At 44.6% G+C, this 25132-nt stretch overlaps 1 protein-coding gene across 8 annotated transcripts in view; it reads left to right on the top strand.

Annotated features, from left to right (window-relative positions):
* The window catches only part of LOC146188347 (uncharacterized), a 113649-nt gene that overhangs the window by 13003 nt on the left and 75514 nt on the right, over positions 1–25132 (top strand). For 6 of the 8 annotated variants that reach the window (XM_084603740.1, XM_084603743.1, XM_084603739.1 and 3 more), the window contains exons 3-4: positions 4866–4961; positions 17882–17937. In XM_084603740.1, coding sequence (XP_084459866.1) covers positions 4866–4961; positions 17882–17937 — 152 coding nt within the window. The other 2 variants (XM_084603742.1, XM_084603741.1) reach the window with 2 other exon arrangements.

The following is a 25132-nucleotide window of genomic DNA, read 5'->3' as shown; positions in this document are numbered from 1 at the left end:
ATTGTGCCAAAAAACGTTCGCGCTATATGTTAGTTTAGGTCAGTGAGATGTTCGTACTTAATTTCAAACTTTAAGCTTCCGATTGGTGGTTCTTCTTCAAAGGGGTCTTTATAGCCGGCAAGAGCAATCTTATAAAGTAAAATTTGGAGGCTACAAATTGCAAACAAGTTTTGGCAAATGCATTTGAATTTGTGCATGTAATTTGCCTGCTGTTAAGAGGGTAAACTAATAAACTAAGACTAGCTTCACCGCGTCTTCCTTCTTTTTTGGACAGTAGTGGGCCAGTCGAACATAGATTGTTGATGCACTAAACAAACTTGCAGCATTCGAGAATAGTTGCAGGGATTTAAATCTCAGCGTGAGGTTTGCCCCTTCACTACATCTTAAATTGCGCCAGCAGATCTACGGCTAGAACATTTGAAGCCATTTGGCCATAGTGCAATTCCTACAGAACAACTACAAAGATCTGCATTATTGGAAAATGCCTCCTTTAAACTTTGCCCATCATCATGTCATTCGCCTTAGTTGAGGTCAACGTCAGAAAGAGCATTTATAATAGTAAGTGTAAATGAATCTTTGTTAACGATCATCAAGAACAGTGGTGAAAAAAAGGAATAACTGACATCTCCCATCTCAAGCCATGACGGAGAACACCTGCTCATAATAAGGTACTTCGCTATGTGTTCTGCTATGAGTACTTTCTCGAGAAAATGAAAAAACGGGTCAACATAACGACGCTCATAGCATTTCACCTTTTTTTTATGGTGAATTAACATTCAGCATCGGCGTTAAAATCACCGTAACCATTTCAAAGCCTTCCCATCGAAAGGTATGAGAACGGTGTCAAAAATAAGATAAAATATTCTGTACTTCTGTGGTGAGGTCAGAGTTTCCTGATGTTCTTTGCTATTTCATGTAATTCAGCAATTTCTTTGTAATTCCTAAGTGCAATCGCTAGTTCTGTATTAATTTTTTCGCTACAAGTACCTAATAGGCGACGCTATTGCAGACATTTGTTAACACCTCAGTCTGCGCACTTAAAGTGTGCGAAAACTGTGCAACTTGCGCTCTTTGCAGAAGTTTTTTTGCGAAAAGAAAGAAAAAACATGTAGTCCTTTGAGTAGCCGCAGGTAATGAATAATTGAGAATCGCGCATTCTACCCTACTTCTACATCTCACTTAAAGGGACACTAAAGAGAGAAAGGAAGTGAGTTTGCATCGATAGAATGCCAGTTCCTGATTACAAAAAGACCACTCTTACTGAAAACAGAGCTGTTATAAGGTAGTAAAGAAGAATAACAGAAATACAGGTATCGCCACCACAGCCAAACGGCCGAGGCTCGCAACTGCAAATCACGTGACGCACTAGGGATCCCGGAGGCTGACAAATGCGAATTACGTTGTACGTTTGAATGCGGTAGTACGTTTTTTCTCAAACATGATAACACGCTTTCATCACACGTAAACGACGGCGAAAAGACAACGTAAACGTTGCAAGGCAAATACAAAAATATACTTGGAGGCGCCACAGGCGCCCACTTCAGTTTTGGTTATGTTTCGGCTCAGGCATTTCGTGCGCACTCGGATAATTTGTTTGAACCTGCAGCGCCTGAATTACGAGCTTCGAGCAGCAGATGCGCCTTGATGGTTCCCATTTGAGCATTTGGAGGCACGAGCGAGCGAAATCCGCTACCGCCGACACACTCCTTCGTTCACACTTCTGCGCCAACATATCGCCGCCGTTGCCGCTTCGACTGCGACCTGACCGCTTGACTGCAGCTACGTACGCCACGAAAAGCATACATATGCTAAGTACCGAAGGAAAAACGCATTATCATTGAATTGTTCACTAAATCATGGCACATCTGACCAACATATACTGCGTCAACAAGACCTTCAACGTGCTATTTGCAGGCGTCGTAAACAAAAGGGGCATACTTGCCGCTCATACCAAGGAGAGCGTCGATATATTGCGCTCGTCGCCCGGCGAAAAAAAGGGCCTCGGGTAAAAAGTAAAAACTAAAAATAACGAAGCACCAGAAATACATTACAGATAATTAAAAAAAAAATCGATTTGTGAAAAAAAAAAAAACATGCCACTATAATAGGTAAGGCTCGAACTTGCTCCGCTTGTTCCGTAACGTTCGGCGCTAACCGCTCGGCTACGCCGCGCTTTCAGGAACCTTGGAAATATTTCTAATTTTTAAATCATGACCCCATTTACAATAAAGTGTTTCTGCTGCCAGTCTAAAAATTGAAACTTCTTAATCATCGGCGCATGCTGCCTGCTCTCACGTCTTGGAACTAATGTTCTGGATGCCTATGCGCACTATATTGTGCACTGGATCCATTTGAACTTGTGGAATTTCGCAGCGCTGGCAAATGTAGTGGCGCCGGCACTTCGGTCATGTTCTGCTACAGTGGACGTAATTTTCGCTGAACACGGAGCTGTAGCACAAACCTTGAAGAAAAAAGTACGACGAAGCTTCAAAACTGACAAGCGCAGCAGCGAGGACACTATTTTGCTGGTAACTAAATCTTATTTGTATGTAAACATGTCAGGAAGCGTTGCGATGACCGAGGGCTCGGTTTGTTTATACACAGTGCAAGAAGGAGCGCAAAAGCTTGAGAAACATGTATTGTGCATTACAAGCGCTCTATTTTTTTTTTCTTCCTTTATGGGCCCATCGCTCGGTAAATTACTCTCTTCATCGTTTTATTTATTTCGGCTGAGGCCGTCATTGCGAGTACGCTGTTGCCAAGTTGGCCCTTGAGGGATGCGACGCCGCGGGCCGCGCCGGCTCGCTAGCTATCACGGAGTCTCCGCTTACGTCATAGTGTGCGTCACTCAACTCCAACTACGTAGTTGGAGGCCACAGTTTGAATTCGACCGGCGGGAACAAGAAAAAACCTCAACTTCTTATCGCAATATCTCAGCAATTATTCAATTTTTTGCTGCCGGATATGCGGCGACAGTGTCACCAAATGTAGTTTATTAGATTTTCATAACATCTTTGGCTGTCTTTAGTGTCCCTTTAATATACAATATCATTAAACGGTAGATATAAGGCAAATGTCCGAATTTAGCAGCCACAGTGCAACTTGCCAGTGCTCGCGATAATATTCTTGTTTACTTTCCTTTCTTGGAAACATTTTTCTCGGATGGGTGTTATTGTACTACGTATCTGTAATTATTGTTTTCTGCTCTGTAGAGCGCCGTTTGTGTCTATCTATAAAACTTACCAATTGATGGCCGCACTCGTTCAAAATATCATGTTTAAATATTTTTAATTCAAATCTATGACGCGTGATCAATGTAAAGTAGCCTGCGTTCTTGAACATGCTAAGTGCAGAGACACCCGTACGCAGGAGCCAGGTACTGGAACTACATATTAATTCCTGTTTAGAATCCGATATTGTTGAAATGTCCAGTCTCAGCGATACACTGCCTACATTGTTCCCTTAGCTATTTCACCTTTAAACACCAAGTGCGACGATGCGCATGTGTGAAGACCTAGAATCGTCACGATAAAATCCTTGCATTGCCTTGGTGGTTTGATTGTTAAGGGCTTGATATAAATCACAGAAATGTGTCGAAATAATCCATACTGAAAGAATAAATAAAATTTTCAAGCAGAAAATAATGAATACGTTTGGTTTATGTAACTATTGTAAGCGCAGTCCGAATTCATTAGGAGCTTAGGGAGAGGGAAATTTATTGAAGAATTTTGTAGCCCAATTGGCACTATTTTTGCTTATTTGAGAATATTTGTGAGGTACTAGGTTGATAGTAAATCATAACTTTAACTTTTATAAAAGCATTGTTTTATAAATTGCGACGAAACTTTACTTGTATTATGTATATTTAGGAATACTCTCGAAATCATTCTTCAAAAGTGTATTTGGTAAAGCGGCGGCAAGGTTCTCATGAGGTGCCTTCGATCTATTTGACCACACTACAGAGTCGTATGGCAGATGTAATGATTCTTTTTTCTCAAATAAAATTATTTTCTTTCTTCTCATCGCTGCATCACTGGAAGATACGAAGAGATGAAGTGAAAAAAATAAAATAGGTGTGGTATGTGGGTTATCAGACTCTCAAAGGGATTTAATTCCAACATTTTTCACCAGCAGTTCGAGTTGCTAACCTCAAAAATTATTGCTAGCATGAAGAAATGAAGAGAGGAAGTGTACAAAATAAAATATTGAAAGAGGAATGTGGGGGTCAGACTTTCAAAAAGAATACTTTACAGCACTGTCAACCACACGTGCGAACATTTGCCCGCAAAAAGTTTTAAAAGCGGGAAGAAAAAAACAGCAGCCTTTGCTCTTTTGCTTTCGCTTTGTAGAGCTGTCTATACAAACCTTGACACATAATTTAGAACATCTATGCGCTTAAATCACAGCTTCGAGCCTGATATATGTCTCTATTTAACTTATGCACACAGTAAGAGTGCCTGCCTCTGTGGACAAAATTCCAAAGGTCTTCTTGTAACGTAAGTGAACTGCAAAGCCAAATGTGCTGGAAGATAAGGCGACACTTCTGGAAGCAAAATTTCAACGCATACAAAACCCTCGTCTTTGCACTTTACAACACTTTTCTTGGCATATTGTTTTAGATCATAGAGACATGCGCTTTGTGTGAATCGCTCAAAGATAACGTTCCTCAGTGCAAAAGAATATTTAAGCATAACCACTTTGATAAAGTATTCTACAAATATGTGCATAGGCTTTACCCATTAAGGCTGAGCAGAGCCCTCCGTAAGGTATCTTACGAAATTTGTTATTTAAAAGCAGTTTTCACTTTTTGTGCATGCCTACGGCAATCATACATAAAAAATCAAAACGTATAATTTTTGTTTCAGCGCCCAATATTTGCCTTTTACAAACTCCAGCAATGAATGCAATGATGTTTTCGTTTCTTATCACGTTGCTAAGCTTTCTACACTGCAACGGCCAATGTAAGTACTATTTCAACTGCTTTGATGCAAATATGTTGTTTAGATCTACATCTTTGATTCCGTATTTGAAACTGCTTCTTTATTGGCTCAAGACAAATTTGAAAATCTAAAATAGTAGATGGAGCTATTCATTTCTATTTCTCGCGAATCAGGAAGGTAACTCAATAAGCTGATACTCGGACTTCAATAAAAGTGCAAATATGTATAGCACAATATCCCCGAACGGCCTGTATTTGCCCACAAGTGCCATTGAGAGTACTAGGGAATCTAGGTCGGGAAGAACTACTGAAGGGGCTTGATTTTCTTCTACAAGGTTGCACTGTACGCGTCTTCAAAAACAACAACCTTTGCAATAACGTGCGGTTTACTAAGTGCATTAAACATTAAAACATTAAAAAGACAAAGATCATGGCGCCTTGCCCCATCAAGTCCTGGAGCATCAAGGGACAGGAAGTGGAAGCTGTGACAGATTTTCTCTTCTTGAGCTCCAAGATAACCCCGGAAGGAGACTGCAGCCATGAAATTAGGAGACGCCTACTTCTGGCAAAGAGTGCCATGGCTAGCCTTGACCTCCTAGTAAAGAGCAGAGACATTAGTCTGCCAGCCAAGATCCCTATAACTCGTGCTATGGTATTTCGAGTTGGGATGTATGGATGCGAGAGTTGGACTGTGAAGAAGGCTGACCGCCGAAGAATTGACGCGTTTGAATTGTGGTGCTGGTGGAGAATCTTGAGAGTTCCTTGGACGGCCAGAAGATCAAATCAGTCGATATTGCCGACCATAAACCCTGACTGCTCATTGGAGGGTCAAATTCTAAAGCTAAAGCTTAGCTACTTTGGTCATCTGATGAGAAGAGAGGAGTCGCTGGAGAAAGATTTGATGTTGGGAAAGGTTGAGGGTCGTCGGAAAAGGGGTAGGCAGCGAGCGCGATGGTTAGATGACATCCTCGAGGCGCTGCAGACGAAGTTATGTGATGTTAGGAAGATAGTGAGAGACCCGAAAGTGTGGCGTGATATGGTCCATAGGGTCACGAAGAGTCGTACAGGACTGAACGACTGAACTGAACTGAACTGAAGTACATACCTGCTGCTTACCGTGTTTCTTAGTGTAATCATCTCTTCTTGATCCAACTTTTTATGTGTTGTTCACGCTGCTATGCGAGCGGCCACCGCAGTTGGCTATTTGCGAAACAAACTTTGGGAATGTGTGCTAAACAAATACCTCGCATTGTCACTCATTTGGGTTAAGGTCAGGAGGAAGTATGACCCAATACTATCAGTGGCACGACAGCTGATCTTATCATAACACGTTTGCCGTCTTATTATTTGACATAAAAACGTTCAAGCAGTCTGAAGGTTCAGTGCTTTCAGAGATATTCAGTACCCTTCGCTTGATGTGTTGGTAGGGAGTAGTTGAGCAGTGCGTAAGTCCGTTACAACGTGGTTTTATAATTCTGCCGTGCGCTTAAAAATAAGTTCATTTTGAGCCAGAGAGTAGAGCTTTTTATTTAGACCGGCGGATGAATCAGCTTAGGCCCTCCGTCATTTGGGATAGAGGTTGGGGCCCCGTCTCAGACGAAGGCCGGTAGTCGTTGTTGGCCAGCGGCGTCGCAGGCCAGCTGGATAGCGGCTAGCTGGAGCCCAGGGTTCGAGCTGCGCAGCATGGTCTCCCAGAGTTGCGGCGTCCGATTTAGGCATCTCGCGGGAGAAAAGGGGCAGTGCCAGATGATCCATTCGAGGGTCCCTCTCGAGTCACAAATTCATGCGCCGCCAAATCTCTTGTTTACGGTACATTTGTGAAATATCTGATAGACAAGGACTGCTTCTTTATCACGAAGTGCCATTTATCGCAGAGGCTGTTTCATAAGATTGCACATTCTGAAAAAAATGTAACCAGAATTACCACTGAAGAGATACATTATACAGTATGCTGGAAACATAAGAACAATGGTTGTTCTAAACAAGTAGAGACACCACAGTACGTGCCCATAAATTAGGGTTTTTCTCTCTATATTCATGCTAGAGAACGTAAAAATAAGAAATAGCAGAAAATCGTAAGGCAAAAGAGCGTGACCATCATTAGGGCACTCTCTGAGAATCTGACCTCCAAATAGCAGCTAGCAGATCTAAAGGGGCATGATTTTCTGCCTGCTGGTTGCACAAGTCCATAATGGTCTCACATCTTTTTAGGTGATAGTCTTTATATTGCAGCGCATGGTGAAAACAAACGGCATTATTCGGGAAAGAAAGAAACATTGCTATGGCTATCAGTGGTCGCGCGTCCTCTAACACATCAAGGCTCAAATGCCATGCTAGGCATACATTTGACAAAGCTGTTGGGCTAATACCAGTTGCGCTTGTAGAGGCGGTACAAGGAATGTACGGCTGAGCGGTTACACATTCTTGCTTTGTAACATCGGTTTCTAGTCAAGCATAATTCCATAACTCTTGACACTTTAAGAGGGGTTTTACAAATAGTATCACGCAGCCTAAGGAAACCAACCACCGGATAAACACATATTTGTGCGTAGATGCCAATCAGCATCCAATGTTTTCGCTGTGATGCCTCGTGATTTAAAACTGTAGATATCGACAGCATTAATTTAGATAAATGTGGAACTCACTTTTCAGCTAGAAATATTATTGCAACGATACGAAGTTTCATTCGCTGCCTAATTTCGTTCATCATTTCTATTCACGCGTTGCAATCATGTTTCATTCAGATTCATTCGTATATTTGAAAACAGCCCCCAGTTCAAAGCCAGTCAATTTTCCATTTGTGCTTTTTCCGCTTCCCAGTTCAAATATTGTATTTCCTCAAAGTGGAAAACCCTTTTGGCGACGTTAATCGCAAAAGGCTTTGCTGGCCAGCAAAACATTACCGGGCTGCGATGCAGAACAAAAGAAACCTTGTTTCAAAGCTAATTCGTTGATATTGTCAAAGTGGAGTCCTTTTTATAACCTTTCTTGCCTCCTTGCATGTGGCGCCAAAAAGGGTGCCACCAGGAATGGAGGACATGGGCATCTGTCGCTCCTCTTGGCACATTCCCTTCTTTGCGTGTCAGGGAGTTGTATATGGGAGGCGCGCATATCCTGGGCCATGGCGGACGGGGAACTGCATGGTCACGTGAGGTTAGCAATATAGAGGCGACCAGCTGTTAGCTAACAAATAAACGTTGGCATCCTGGCCAAATCAAGCTTTGTGTTGTGTCAAATCCTCCAGATTAAAACTGAACTCTGTCGCTCGAATAACAGTGTATATGTTCGAAATACATGAGGCTTCAGAAACGGAAGGCCACAGACGACTCCCTCATTTTTTTTTCAAACATTCGACGACACCACCGCTTACTAAATGTGGCATAACAAATGACGGGAATCCTGTTCTAACGGCCTTGACAGTGCCGCAAACCTTTAACTTTCATGTGTATTGCCTCGGTAAAAAATAGGTCTGCTTTTTATTTTCATTTTTGTACGGTGAGCATATGATTCTATATTAAACAACTGCGGGAAAGCACAATTTCAACACGATGCGAGTGATATGCTGTACATTTTGAAATCCTTCGTAGCGAAAATTTATACCTTACGTAAAACTCGGCCAGGGCCCTTAAGGTGACGTGTTCCAGCTCTGATTTTGTTGCCGGCATGTGTAGTCATAAAACCTATTGATTCTTGCCGTGTATACTATGCACTGGCTATTTGCACAAGCGCTGCTAAGGTAAATTTTCCGAAAGGTGCAGCAAAAGTGGGGATACAGCAGTCCTAAAACAAGGGTTAGTTATTCATATAAAAAGCTCATGCCTAGGTTGGCCTGCACGTGATAAGTATAACCTTCTAAACATTCGAAATTGTCACGTAGTGGTTGTAAGGCCCCGTTGGTCCATTTTCTAATATTTCGGCGCGCACGCCGGAGAAAGCGGCGCAGACGAAAAGACCGAGCGGCTTCCCGACTGAGGAGCGGCCGATTGCTCAATACCAGCGAGCGCGCTGCGCCTCCTCGCCCCCGTCAACATGGGCCCGGCGCTCCTCACTTCGTCTTCTTGAGAAGGCCAAGAGTGCAGCCCACGCCTTCCACAAATTTCCGGACCTCTTTAGAAAGCCGGAGGAGGGGAGCATAGATTTGGCAGCGCTTCGCTGTTTGCACTCCTTCGCGTCAAGAAGATTCGGCGCCGGTTATTTGAGAGCGCGTCGCGCGGCCATAGATGGTTTTGGTCGTCGATGAAGCTACGATAGCGGTAGCAGGCAGGTCGCGGCTTAGAGAAGTCGTAAAGAGAGCTATGAGCTGATGTGGCAGTTAGCGTGCCAGCTCACGGAGCTGCGCTTAGTTTTCGTTCAAACAGACTTTTATGTGTAGTTGCTCTCTGTCTTTTGTAAAAACCTTTTCTATACCTTTCGTTCTTATTATATAAAGTTTGGGTTCGTCTTGTATGCTTCACTTCTGTTCTTCATCTCACTGTATATGTGAACTGCGAGTGGCCCGCCAAATTGGCGACAAACTTAGGTGCACAACTGAATAATAATTACGACGAACCTGCCCTTTACTGTGAAGAAAATGCCATTGGAAACAAATAAGGAGGCTAGAACTTCACATGAAAATAGATTATTGGGCTGTCGTGCGTCCGCAAAAGAACTAATGAATCCGCGGCGGCGATAGCAACAACCGAACAAGGCGGTCGTTGAACAAAGAATGCCCGTCTCACCGGTCAACGCTAAATCTAAAGACGTCGAAGAAACTACGAGATAAAGCCGTGAATGGTGACTAGCACAACCTGGAATATTACAGTAATGCACGCGAGTGGCTGGAACCATCGAGACTCATCTCGGCACATCTGTAGGACAAAGCAATTCATGAAGCTTCGTCTCACGAACGCGAGCATCAACAATAAAAGAATACAGAATCAATCCGCGTTCCCGAATCAGAGTATTAAAGGCGCATGCCAGCGGCTATCGAAAAGAGAACGAATAAAGTTTTGAATGCTTTAGGCATTAGTCCCCCACAAAATGACATCACCTGCATGCTTACAAAATAAACACAGAAAGGTAAACAAAACACTAGAAATTAAAATAACTTTAGCGCGTAATAAGGTTTGAGGCGACTTGAGAGCTCGATCTAAGATGTAATTCATTATTCGAACAACCTAAACACCTCTAACACTTACCGTACGCGTTCGAGCAACCAGCAGTTCAAAAAATGAAAAACGGCGCTACGAAAGACGCTATCGAGTAGTTCGACAGCGATAGCAGTCAGCACATTTGCGCGAGTCGAAAAGTGCAAGCGCTGGCCCGCTTTAACAACTGCCCTTTACACACCAAAGCTCGTCTCAGTAGCAACAAAAGGAATAGGCATTTTATATGATGCAATCATAGTCGACAACGCGTTTATACAACCTTCGAGTATCCACAACGGCGCAACAACAAACGCACGCCTACTGAAGCTGCCTATATATTGTCACGATGTTGGTCACTGGGGCTAGCTTAACTGAGCCGGTATGCGCGAAATTCCAAGGTCCGAATTCTAGGTATCTCCTGCAAGTGCGGAGCCGATTCACTTCGTCTTTCGCTCCGAGCGCCACTTCAACGTCTTTCGCTCCGAGCGCCCCCTGGCATTCCTCCCTCCTTAAGCGTGACGCACACAGCACACGTGCACACAGATGGACAAAAGCAAACGAAAAAAAAAAAAGGTTTGCAGATGCCGTTTTTCAGTTACCGCGCAAAATACTGCTTCATGCGTAGGACATGAACTGTCTCTGGACGAGGTAGCCGACGGTCTCTCTGCTCTGGGCCATCTGGGAGCACCTCATAGTTAACGTCGCTGAGGCGCCGCAAGATTTTATATGGTCCGAAGTAACGGCAAATCAGCTTTTCTGATAGGCCACGGCATCGAACAGGAGTCCACACCCACACCTGGTCCCCGGTGTTGTAGGAAGCTTGTTCGTGGCGGAGGTTGTACCGGCGTAAATCCTTCTCCTGTTGCTGGGTGATGTGGACGCGTGCTTGGCGTGCTTGCTCAGCATCTTGGGCAAAGTGCTCGGCGTCGGTAGAAGGCTCGCTATCCGTTTCGCAAGGGAGCATTGCGTCCAGCATCGTCCGAACCTCCCTGCCGTAAACTAGGCGAAACGGCGTGAAGCGTGTCGTCTCTTGGACTGCCGTATTGTACGCGAATGTCACATATGGTAGGATAGCATTCCAAGTCGTGCTGGGCGTCGACATACATCGCCAACATGTCCGCATTGGTCTTATTAAGCCTTTCCGTCAGCCCGTTGGTCGGCGGATGGTAAGCAGCAGCTTTTCGATGAGCCGTACCGCTGAGATGAAAAACTTCGGCCATCGTTTGTGAAGTAAAGGCAGTCCCTCTGTCAGTAATAATACACGTCGGAGCACCGTGCCGCAGCATGATCTGGTGTACAAAGAAATGGGCAACTTCAGATGCTGTACTACTAGGTAACGCTTTGGTCTCGTAATATCGAGTCAGATAGTCTGTGGCGATGATTATCCAACGGTTGCCACCGGCATATCGAGGGAAAGAACCGAGAAGGTCCATGCCGACTTGATCAAACGGTGCACGTGGTGGTATTATGGGCACGAGGAGGCCTGCAGGCTCTGATGGCGGAACCTTCCGACGCTGACATTGCCGACAGCTCTTGACGTAGCGGAACAATGACCCAAGTGGCCAGAAGTTGGTTCATCGTGGCACGTAGAAAGGATTTCCTCTCGCATAGCTACGGGTACCACGAGGAGGTAGGTTCTCGACTCGGATCTAGAGCTGCGCTTATAGAGCACACCACTTCTCAGGCAGAAAGTTGAGAGGATCCGAGAAAAGCACTTAGGTATTGGGGCTAGCTGACCTTCTAAATAATCAATCAGGGCTCGTAACTCTGGATCAGGACGCTGCTGATGAGACATATCTGAAGCATCAACAGATCTGAGAAAACTGCCAGAGTCACCCGTGTGTGATAAAGCGAGCTCGACGGGCGTACGAGAGAGCGCGTCAGCTTCTTCATGCTTATGTCCGGACGTACAGACTATAGTGAGATCGAACTCCTGTAGGCGAAGGATCCATCGCGCCAGGCGTGTGCGTGGGTCACGCAGGTTGGCCAGCTAACACAAGGAATGGTGGTCAGGGACCACTTTAAGTGGGCGACCATAAAGGTAGGAGCGAAATGTTGCAGCAGGCCAAATAATGGCGAGGCATTCCTACTCAGTAGCTGAATAGTTCATCTCGGCGCGGGATAAAGTACGGCTGGCATAGGCGACGACTCGTTCCACACCCTCTTGACGTTGAATGAGAACCGCCCCAAGGCCAATGATGCTGGCATCGGTGTGGATTTCTGTCTCACCGTTCTCATCGAAATGGGCTAGAACAGGCAGCTATTGGAGAAGGAGACGCAGCTCGGCAAAAGCAGCTTCTTGCTCGTGACTCGAAACAAAAGGGGTGTCTCCCCGGGTGAGCCTAGTCAGCGGTTCAGCAAGATCAGCGAAGTTATCAATAAAACGCCGGTAATAACTGCACAAGCCGAGAAATCTGCGAACAGCTTTCCTGTCACGTGGAATCGGAAATTCCGCAACAGCCGTAAGCTTGTCAGGGTCGGGCTTCACGCCAGCAGCGCTTATGACATGACCGAGGAATTTAAGCTCTCGGTAGCCAAAGTGACATTTATGTTGCTTAAGTCAATTTAGCGGATCGAATTAAGGGTTTCGAGTACTGACCGCAGGTGCTTAAGATGTTGTGCAAACGATTCTACGAAGACCGCCACGTCATCTAGGAAGACTAGGCAACATTGCCATTTAAGCCCGGCGAGGACAGTGTTCATCATCCGCTGAAATGCGGCCGGCGCGGAACAATGTCCGAAAGGTAGAACTTTAAATTCGTAAAGGCCGTCGGGTGTGGCAAAGGCCGTCTTCCCACGATCTCGCTCATCTACATCAATCTGCCAGTAGCCACTTTTTAGGTCGATTGACGAAACGTACTTCGCACGCTGAAGGCGGTCGAGAGAGTCGTCAATCCGCGGCAAGGGTTAAACATCCTACTTGGTTACGGCGTTCAGCTTGCGGTAATCGACGCAAAAACGTAACGTGCCGTCTTTGTTTTTAACTAGAACGACCGGGGAGGACCATGGGCTATTTAAAGGCTGGATAGCATCATCTTCGAGCATTTGTTTAACTTGTGACTTAGTAACTTCGCGCTCGGTCGAAGAGACGCGGTAGGCGTGCTGGTGGATTGGGCGCACATCATCGAACGTCACGATCTGGTGCTTGACAATGGGAGTCTGATGCACTTTTGACGATGATGCAAAACACTCTGAATTCGAGTAACAATGAAAACAGCTGTTCACGCTGGCTCACCGATAGCTCTGAGCTAATATCGAGGTTGTCGATGAATATGGGCAGTGGCACGGTTTATGTGGACAAGCACTCGGACACTTCAGATATGCGTTCCGCGAAAGCTACGGAAGCGTTCCAAAAAAGATGTCGATACTCGTGCGAACTATTGGTAACAAATAACAGTTAAGATGGATCAAACTGCGAGCCACAAAGACTCCCTGCGTCAACAGTAACGAGACGTTAGATCCGGCTATTGCGTCACCATCGTGGAGTGCATTGCATTTGACATTAACGAAGGTGCTGGTGCGGGGTGGCAGCGTGACACTGTCCGCATAAACTCGAAGCACATTGAGTGGTCGCTGTGTACTGCTGACGGCCACTGCTTTCTCAGTAGAAAACGAGACCTTAAAATCCTGGAGGTCAAAAATTGCGCCTTATTCACGAAGAAAATCTACGCCCAGGATGAGGTCACGTGAGCAGCTTTTCAGAACGAGGCTGCTTACCACAAATGTCGACTGTTGAATTTGAACCCTGGCCGTGCACATGCCTAGTGAAGTAACCAGATGACCACCTGCAGCACGAACGTGTGTGCCAGCCCACGGAGTCAAAACCTTCTTGAGAATTGCGGCAAACTGGCTGCTCAAAATAAAATAATCGGCGCCAGTATCCAACAAAGCTCGAACATGGCAACCATTCAGTATTATTGGTATGTCCAGCGAAAGCTGCTCGCGAATATCGGGCTTCTGAGTGTTTGAGTGCTCTGCCTCGGTGCGCGCGGTATGCTTCACCTGCAATTCGTCGTTGTTGCAGGCGCGTTGCTGCGGTGTCCGTTTCACCGGCAATTCGTCGTCGTTGCGGGTGCGTCGTGCTGGCGTCGAGGTAGTGTTATAATCGGTAACCGCGGACTTTTCCAATGTCGATGCGTAGTCTTTCCGTGTCCGCGTCGATGGGGGGTCTTTGCAGCTAGTTTGCGGTTTGCGCTGTTCAACGCAACACCGGAAATGGTCCGGATTCAACCGCATCATGAAATCAGACATGTTCGCAGCGCCTGCAGCACCGGAGGAAGCAAGCTTACCGGAACGGTGCCGGCAGAGAGTGTGGCGGACGAGCTTTCTGGACAAGCGCACTCCCTGGTCGTCACTAGGCCTACATCTTGTTTTGCATCGGCGCCACAGCACACGACGCTTGGAAATTGAGCAGCGCTGTAGTAAACAGGCTACGCGTAGAACTGCCTACTTCAAATTACTTTATCTCGCAATGAAATGAAGATTTCATTTATCAGGGCGCCGCCTCAGGAGATGAGCTAATATATGCGTACAAGAAGATAGGAGAAGCAGCCACGGCAACGGCGACGGCCGCTACACAGCTGTGAAGAGAAACTTGCTTGTATTGCCGGTATCCTACCAGCATCTCGGTACGGGTCAGCAAGCCTCAATATGGGTTAATTTTTGACATTCCATTATCCCTGCGCTTATTATTTAGGACAGCATTAAGTTTGAGTACGCTTTCTTGACGCTAGCGCAAGGGATCCACGGACAGCTTGCGGAAGGCGCTGTCGGCGCGGCATGTGCAGACAGTGCTGCGTTTGGACCATGCTTCAGCGTGGTGTTGCCGCGTGATCAGTACTGAAATCCAGACACTGAGTTATAAATGACTAATGCAAATGCAGCTTCATTCTACCGATCATATTCATTTCGTTTGCGGTACCTAATTTGCAATTGTTGACGTAGCCTAGAAGGGCGCCGAGCTTTGTAACAAGAGTGAGTCGCGAATCGCGTTTTAATTCGGCATTCACGATTAAGTGTAACCATGGTGAAGCCAGCCGTGCAGCATTGGTGTTAACCTAATTAGGCGCGGGAACAATGACAGAACGGCCGCGGACTTCAGTTGTGCTGATTTAATTGAAATTCGAAATGGCTGCAACCACCACCAAGATTCGATTATAGTCATCAGCATGCAAATCATCAGTGTAAAACAGCTGATTCCAAAGGCAAGATTTTTTTTTCCTTTTTATATCAGAGTTCCACAGCGCCGAAAATTTCTTATCCTCTGGGAGACTGTAAAGTACCATGTCGCCTGGACCACCATGCTCGCACAACGGAAAGTCGGGCTGATAGCCATCAGCGTCTTCACGCACTCAGAGGAATCCTTGTTCTCTAATGACACAAAAAAATAATTTTCGAACATTGAACGACGTTTATTTTACAACTGAGCAAAAGAGGCTCACAAGTCCGACGGCGTCGAACAGCGCGGACCGCCACTCTGAAACAGCTGCATATCTGCTGGTTGACCTCATGGGATCTTTGAAGACGCGGAACCTTCAGCACAGAATGATAGAACTGGAGAAAACAAACGGCACCAGCAGCAGACTGCGCTGATTCGTAGATCCCTAAATTGCGGGACGGATCGAAGCAAGCGTGTAAAACGCGCGGCAGTCCCACATTGACGTCACAGCCGCCTGTTCCGCAGTTTCGACGCCCCGCCTCCGCCGCTCCCGGCAGCGACGAAGGCATGACCGCGGCGCGTTTTTAACAAACAATTGAAAAAACAAATTGACACACAACATTAGCAATACCCCTTCTTTCCAACCACCGAATTTCATGCAATTTCAAAACCGCTTCAGCTTCCCTTTGAGGCGGAACACGGCGAGTCATCGCGCTTCCGCTGCACTCTGCAGGTAGGCGGCAACGTCGAGCTTGTCTTTGTTACGCGCGGCATCATATTACCGATCGTTGTCGTCGGCTAACTCCGTACACAAGCTTTCAACGGATCCGTTGTCTCCCGGATGGTCGTGTTATATGCGAAGATCATGCACGAAGATCACGTTATACGCGAAGATCATGTGGAATTTCATCTCTCATCGGATATGCGTTTAGGGATATTTCTTCTGCCTTCTTCCTGTTACGTTGCTCAGCTCTAAGCAGTTTTTATCCCGCACTACAGTGCTGCTGTCTCGATTGCGGAGTTTAGTCTATGGTCACTCCTAAACGTATACGCTATAAAAGACATAGTGTAGGTCACAACTTTATCTTCTTCTAAATACTCGGAATCTTCAACTCTTTCCTCCTTTCTTTGATTCTCTTTTAACTGGCAAGCTTATATACGTCCAAAAGTTTCCTGGCCCGCCTGTACCTGCATTGCGAATGTCACACATCGAGCAGTCTGCGAACTGTTTTATTATACATCACACGATAACATGTACAAGTACCGACAATAGTAAATGGAGGCAGCATTTTTTTATAAAATCAAAATTATACGTCTTCTTCAACAGAGATAACAAAACAATAACAACCGACTGAAGAAGCACGGGGTCTACTACCGGTTCGCACATACCACGACGGCCAGTATTATTTATTCAGCGCGTGAAAATTTTAGAAGGCAACCTTCTGCTGCAGTAACTTTTGTTCGCACCGGTGCATCAAATTTTTCATGTCGACTAAATTTTCATCTTTGGTCGATTTCTAACATGCATAGGAATATTTCACGCATTTGCTACATAAGTGCATATCTATGCAATGCATACAGTTGATGCAAGCGCCGTTATATGAGCTTCACTATGAGAGTGCTGTGATGTCAGAAGATTGCATAACGAATCAGAACGGAACCAAAAGCAATTCCGATGCTCTATTGTGTGCTCCTAGAAGTAAACTTCTCAGCACATTGAACCAAGCTTAATGCTGGTGCAAATAGGGCGCTATTATCCGGAGCCTTTGTAATATATTCATCAACCCAGGCCTTTCGCAATCAGCGAACCATATTTTACTAAGCACGTAATTATCAGGTCACACGTCGAGCGTCCATTTGCTAGATTTGTTCTCAAATGCCATGAGACATCGATTACTAATATGCTGAGACACCTAAGCTTGAAATGCCTGCATAAATTCCGTTTTCAGACTGAAATCGTTATTTTGCATAAGAACAAACGTGGTTGTTCCTCGCGACACCTGTCTTTACTGCACCGAAAATATGCATTACACTCATCCTCTTCAGTGTTATATGTCCGTATTGCAAGAAGGAAAACTTTATTGGAATAATATTTTCCCCTCAAAACACCACTGCATAATGATTTGCCGGCATTGCTGAATCCTCCGATCAGAAATTTTGGTTGAGTTTTCTTGTGTGAAAGCAGCATTTTCCTGTCCCTTCGCGTGGAATATCAGCAGATTTTTTTGCCTTGCTTGGCTGGGTGCGCTGACTGCCCGCGAGTTCTCGTGGTGTAGCGACAGGAATGCATTGACTCAAAATGTGCGGTGCTAAAAAAAGATGACATTCTCTTCAGAATGCTGGACATGCCACTGGCATTCCTTCTCCAGCACGCAGGAAAAACCCTCGAAGAAAGTTCTGAATGAAAATCGTTATAAAATTTGACTCAAGTTGTGTATAACAATTTTCACTGTGTCATTGTTTCCTTAATATCCAGATAAGCACTTTTGGCTTACTCCTGTTAGCACTTGTGTATATATCAGGATTTTGAAAGGAAAGTTTAGTCAGTACGTATAACCCAAGCTTTTATTTTAATGTATGCGGCCCTGTACGCTAGATCAGAACTGCCAAATTTGGAATGGTATGTATTGTAAAATGAAAACATTTATTTATTTCAAGATAATTTCGAAGGACTAACGAAAAGGTATAGGGGAAAACAAGCAGCTATGCGCAACGTAAGTACTGCGGTTTTTATTCACTTTTGGTAACTCAAAAGCTTGAAATTTAGTTATCGTGGTAAACTTTTATTTTTAGCATTGTTTATGGGGATAAAAATAATCTATTCTGTGAAAGTGCCATGCAGGTCTAAAAGATCCAAACTATCCATGGTATATTTATTTAACGGAAATATTAGTGGTAATCACTATTTTGTAATGAGCAGACTATTATAACCGGTAACGAAATGAGTACATTGAGGAATACATAAATAAATGGTGACAGAAGAGGTTTCTTTGAAAAATGATCAGTACGCCGTCAAATCCAATTCCAATTTTTTTACTACATTGCTGAGTGAATATGGGATTCTAAATATCAATACCTTGTTCTCAGGAGCTTGGCCACATTGCCGCTTGATGAACTTTAGCTCTAACGCTGTTCAAAACTAGGCAATTTAAAGACGTTCGCGTATTTATAGCAGTGTTGATAAAAATAAAAACTATAGCTCAGATTTTGAAACGCTGTATCCAGAGAATTCCAAGATATGCCATTTGCTAAATTATGTTCCTAGCTTAGCAACGGTAATATAAAAGCGTTAAACAATAAATATAAGCTGTAGTATAGCTTTTGGTTTAAACTGGATTTACGCGAGAGCAATCTGCCTGGTATACGCTTAGATTCAGCTTGAAAATAATCACATAGTTTTTGCACACAGTAGTTTACGCTATGGTTGGAACCTTATTGATTCCACTTTTGAGCTCAAACGTGCTATGAGTGGAAAGCGTCTTTTGCGCGGTGATTTTAGGCCCTCCGCTACGGCACCTAGCTCTTTATCTCTATTTTCACTCACACTTTCCTCGCTTTTTTTTTACTCCTGTGTTAAGGCGTCCGTGGAGAATTGTTAGAGATACTGCGCCTTTTCTTTCCTGTGCGTAAACCAATTTAGGGTTGCTTAACTGAGTCAGATTCTATATGCTGTCTGGTGCGGCGTTAGAGAAGCGCCAAATGGATTGCGCCGCACGGAGGCCCAGATCGACCACCCAGCGCGCGCGCGTGTGTGCGTGTGCGTGCGTGCGTGCGTGCGTGTGTGTGTGTGTGTGTGTGTGTGTGTGTGTGTGTGTGTGTGTGTGTGTGTGTGTGTGTGTGTGTGTGTGTGTGTGTGTGTGTGTGTGTGTGTGTGTGTGTGTGTGTGTGTGTGTGTGTGTGTGTGTGTGTGTGTGTGTGTGTGTGTGTGTGTGTGTGTGTGTGTGTGTGTGTGTGTGTGTGTGTGTGTGTGTGTGTGTGTGTGTGTGTTCGAACAACTTTTATTTCCACCAGAATGGAGGCCCCCTATTCCCCCCTCGCCTTCGGCACGCGAGCCTAGGGAACGGGGGACGGCACCTTCGCGATTAGATGCAGGCAAAGAGGTCTTGACTCCTCTCGGCCTCTTCTGCCAGGAGATGGCTTGCTTCTGCAGAATTGAGACCTCGTTGCCCAGAAGGGTTTCCTAGGCTTCTGTACTGTCTATTTTTAGCTTAGGCACTAGAGAGCTAGCGTATTCTCTATTAATACCTAATTAATCTCAATATATATATTTATTAATACCTAATTGATTATTCATTTATTTGAACCACTCAAGCGTTGTCCACACACCGCCTATGCTCTCTAATTCTGTCATTAACACATCGGCCAGTCTGTGTAATATAGGAATTGACACATAGCAAAGGGATCTCGTGCGCCTGATCAGTCTCACAAGCTGTGCATTCAATGCATACTTTTTCGCGCCTTCTTCAACCTTTTTTTTTTTCTTTCCTGGAATGGCGCGTATGGTAGACATTTTGCATGGTGCCGAGAAAAGCAGGTTGACCTTGCAGCGCTTTGCAAATTTCCTAGGATTTTGCGAAAGCTTGTAGAAGTACTGGATCACTTTTCCCTTTGCATTCGTTCGTCGCGTTGGCGCGGATTTTTGGGTTTCAGGCTTTTTAAAAGGCTCTCATAGACGCTCGAAATTGCATTACACGGATAGCCTGCTAGTCGTTTAACCTGCGTATTGAAGCTATCTTTCTGACAATGCTCGCAGCCTTTTGTTAAAGCTGCACGAAGGCTACAAAAATGTCGACAGGGCACAAGGAATTGGCATGTTTGTTCATTTAATAGCTGGATTCTTGTGCTCCCGATCATCATTGTTTCTCTTACTGCAGCTTGCTTGTTTGTTCAGCAAAAAGGTGGGCTGAAAACTGCTTAAATCGTCAGGCTCAGAGGAAAAGATGCAACATATAATTTGCGGACAGTATCAAGGATGATTCTGGGTTAGGACACGATGACTAATATTAGTAAATTCCTGAGAAAAGACGAAAATTATTTTACAGGAGTGATTGACAACGAGCACTGAGTAACATAAAGAGCACTATCTTATGTAATTACACCAACGAGTAGAATGACATTTGTTTACTTGCATATGCAATAATGTGAAGGCTAAAGACAAGGAATGTGGATAATCAAAGCGGCTTGTTATGCAAGTTGTTGAACATTAAGATAAAACAGCATTAGAACAAAAATGCGTCTATGTATGTGCGTCTCTTTTTATCTGTCCGTTATCTAGAGCTGTTTTAATATAATGCTGATAAGCTTTGCCGTCGTTTATTGGTAGGATTTCTATTAAGCAGCGATGAAATTAAGCTACTGCGCAGAAGTACAGACACGTAGGAGCGTTGAAGAAGCTTGTAGTCTGAAAAAAAAAATGGCAAAAGCAGACTGCAAGTCTCACGTACCCAGCTTCAGCGTGCGTGATCGGTTTAGGGGCTGGTATATAATGGTACTTGCTTGTTATTCTGCGCCGCCGGAATAAGTCCAAACTGAACCTGGTTGCTGTTTAATAGCGCAGCCCTGTGAACATCCGCTGCGCAGGTGGTTCTGGTTGTTTGTTCCTTTATTCGCCAAACGTTGAGCAGAAGTTAGACAGCGCGCAGCACAAACGCGGCCTTTTACTATAGCGCCACTTCAGTTTGTTTACAACTTCTGCCTTTACCTCTCTTTTCCTCTATTTATACCTCATCAACAGTATCAAAGTGACTACGGTAAGTGATGTAAAGTTAGGGAAAATCGCATGTTTTATGTCGCACAATGAGCTATTATTTGCTTTTTAGAGATATCGTGCTTTACGGCAGGTGATAACAGTTTGCTTCGAATTTACTACGCAAACTGGCGGCGTCTGAGACTGGAGGTCTTGGCTTCTTCATTGAATATCAGAGCGTTTGTGCTTCCACCATAATGCTTTCTAGCTGACACCGAATGCCCCATTCACCTGTGGTTCTATAGTCATCAAAATTGCAAATAATACTATGTTCATTATCCTCCCGTTAACTCTCTTTTACAATTGAGGATGTTGCACACTCGTACTTAGTACACCTGATAGAAACGGCTGGCTAACCAGAAACTTAAAATATATTTGTACTGAGGTATTAGAACGAATCTATCCACGACGAAGGAGGCCCATAGTAAGTTCTGTTCATCAACTTCTCTCGCCGTGCGCAAGGGGCAGACGTGTGTGCGGTGATATTATTGTTGTAGTTTAAGCCATTGACGTCATTTACCCGTGGCTCGAAAACCATCAACCTTAGTTGGAACGTAGCCCACCGCTTAACCACCGATATCGCTTTATCCCATTGTATTCTAAGGCATGATGAATGCAGCACCCAGACAGCTGACGGCAGAGAGGAAAAAAAGCTTGCATTAAAAATGAGACTCATGATGTGTAACGAGCGGCAAGACCTTTAACCGTGAGCACTGGCCTTCGGTGGGGGCTTTCTCCTCCCTGGAATTTCGCTTTTTGCTGTACAATTCCCTTCTTTTTTGTACCAGCTGCCACTACCTATTTTACGCGAGTTGCTTAATCTTATCCGTCTACTTCCGAGACTCTGCTGACGTGCTTACTACGTAAACATTTCGTGGTCGCCGGCTCCACCAACTGAGTGCACTATCGGATATCTTGCATTCAAGATAAACGCCCATTCGAGTGAATTTCTTCAACTATTTAATGGATTTTGGGCGCATCCGAAATAGCAGAATACCAAAATCAATATGATAAAATTGCGCTTAGATGCCGTAATGAAAAATGATTGTGAGTTATGCCATGTCACATGTAAGATTCGCCCGGAACTGCGATAGGTGACCTTTACCGCATGCAGATAGATGGCGTATGTATGGCATCATTAGCTGATCGCTTTGGCCGTACGAAGACAAGTCCACTTGTCGAAACGTTGGCTCCACCTGCGAACTGAGGCGTACCCCATTTACCCTTGTTCAGTTCTTCTTCATACCGTGTAAACCATCTTCTTCCTCTCGTTCTACCTGGATTATTAGCTAAGTTATATATGGGACCGGCGCACATGGAACTTAATGAGGATGACGGTGCTCACTGCACAGTGCAAGAGCGTTTGGCATTTGAAATTTGACGAAGAAGATGATATTTGCTGCACCGCACTAGAGTGTGTTGCAGTTTTACTATAGACGTCTTAGGCTGTGCCGGTAGTATATTGCTCTTGTACCGGACCAGGCAGGCTGATCTGCTCTTTCAGCCTCAGGTTTGAAGCCTAGTTGCGGCGATGCTGTTTCCTCTATTCAATGCTTGTGCCGACGTACTCTGATGACTAGTTATGTCTACATCATCAATGAGCCAGGAAATGCATTTGAATTATTGTTGCATTAAGTTGCGCGGTTCCCATTTAGGCTTTAAATAAATCAGGAAGCTCAAATGTGTGCACCTGTTAACAGGTAAAGACAGAAATTATTTCAGTTTTGGTATCTTTAGTTTTGACAGACTTTGCCTTTTTGTGCTTTGCTTGAAGATACACGAGTTCGAATGATTTAAACTCTTTTTATGCGTTCAAAGAAAAACGGCTATTGTATGGGGCGAAAATAACGTCGCATGCATGAAACTTGCGGCACTTGTCCATTTCTTGGCCTAGTACGTGCTCGAAATGATGCTGACGCCTAATGCTATAATTTATTTGATATTTATGCACGGCAACAAAGTGTCTGAGGCTAGAGGAAGACTCAGAGGTATTTGAATTTATCGCACCAACCCATCGAGAGCTGCGGTCGGTACTGCACCAGGAAGGTTGTGTGCGCTAAGAGGACGAGGTTCCGCCACAGTTAAATGTTTCAGCATCCAGCAAAAGGATAGAATTGCTTGCTAGCCCTAATAAAGAATAATGAAATAAGAGACCAATTCCAAGAAGCCCACCGAAGGTCTAGGTGATATTGAAGCCAGCGAGCTGAACATGTCGAAATTTATTGCAATGGTTCTGACCAATCACAATGCGTTTGGAATAAAAAAAGTTCTCGGAAAGAAGAAGTGCGCTTGAAGCATTCATGCGGCATAACAGGACAGAATACTTCCCCTGCTATGTGTGATACTGGGTTCGATGAATACTGTCTTCTGTAGGAATCAATAATAATACAAAAAAATGTAAAAGGCGGAAAAGCCATCATGGTAGCACAGCATGTAAAATTTAGAGGTCTTGGGTTTGGATTCAATCAGCCGCGGAATGTTTTGTTCTTTTTGTTAGGTAACTAGTCTTCCGACATAGAATTATATCAGTACTCGCGATTGTCAGGACACAAATTTAAAAACAATCCCCTAAATTCTCATTTCCCTTGTTGACTGCTTCGTTCCTGTATGTATACTATGTATCTCTCTGTCCATAGGTTTCCCCACTGTACAAATTTGTATTTTGTCACTTTTACTCTGAAAGCATGCGGTCGATGAGCAACTGGTGCAGATATTCTATGTTCCTCGATAGTTTCACCTAGTAAACTATAGGTACGCCTTTTCGTGCCTAGCTGCTGACGTTTGAAAGACCCTAAGAACGCCGAGTACGTCGAAAAGCTTACTTCTGTTTGACAACATATCGTTGTTCGTATGAATTATGGTTTTTATGGCTGAGTTTTAGGTATCTGAAATTTATATGCCACGCTGCACAGCGCGACATCTATGTTTTTTTGCCTTTAGGTATTTTTTGTGCCTTTAGGTATAGTTTATTTATTCTCAGTGTCATTAAAAACATTTTTGATAGCTAATCCGCATCGAATGCATTGCTTATTTTATCATATTGAAGGCACGCTTAGTACGTTTGCTGCAGGTATATTGTTAGCGGATACGATATGGTTGATTATTAGCAAAATGAACACTTTGACTTCATAAGGTCGTACACGGTCGCCTGTTTGACAACTTTTGTATACTGTAATGCAAAAACACCAATATACTGTTTTACCGAATAAATAGCGGGCCTAAAACAGCGCTGAAGTTTGGAAAGTAGGAAGTTCGGACATTCAAAGAGATATTTTCACACCTCTTTGCAGAATATGGGATGAAGAACATCTACAGTCCGACTTATCGGTAGAGGAAACGAAGGGGAAGGACTGAAGGTCATTTGTAGGCTTCGTTGCGGTACTGCTTCGGTCGATCCATCTGTAAATAATCCCACCTGTGCGTAACAGTTTTTATGAAAAGCGCGGAGTATGGGAGAGGGGTGTTCGATCTAAATAAGGAGTCGTAGGCTCTCTGGCTTACAACCAAAGACTTCAGTCATAATTGAAGACAGCAGTGCCGAACAACCAGGACCATACACGGTGCGCAACTGGCCACATTGCCAATATCCCTGGACAACCTTTGGAAACCTGAAGAGGAAGTTGATTAATGGCTGAGAAAATACGAAAGGTTGAAATACAATCGCTGGAACTCTGGCGCTAAACTGGCTAACATGTTCTTCCTTGCCGGCACTGCTTTGGACTGGTTGGGCAGTCATGAGAATATCTAAGTATATGGATTACCTTTACAATCGGGATCAAAACATTTGGGGAGGAATCTGCAAAGATGAAGCGTGTGGAACAGATGCTGCTTCGGGTACTGGACGCATGTACCCGGAGAAACTTGCACTGCATACATCGATCGATGTACGATCGCGGCCACTCTGCCCAACCTTATCTTCATCAGCCGGCAGGAAAGAGGCCCTCCTATCCTGGAGACGTGGTTCGTTAGCAGCAAGAGCCTGGCTACAACCAACGTCGCGATTTTGTTAGCCAGGGCTCTTATGCTAATCACTGGCGCCTTCAAACTTTGTGTTATAGATCGGGGATTACAGGGGTTATCGCCAGATATTGCCGTCGCCGTTTCCCGACTGCATAAGTCTACCGGCTCCCGGCGAAGATTCACGGACCACTGAACACCGAACA

This window comes from Amblyomma maculatum, chromosome 5 (genome assembly GCF_055883805.1).
Source record: "Amblyomma maculatum isolate TAMU_Amacu chromosome 5, ASM5588380v1, whole genome shotgun sequence".
NCBI classification, from domain to species: Eukaryota; Metazoa; Arthropoda; class Arachnida; order Ixodida; family Ixodidae; genus Amblyomma; species Amblyomma maculatum.
This window is presented reverse-complemented; position numbering and strand designations above follow the sequence as displayed.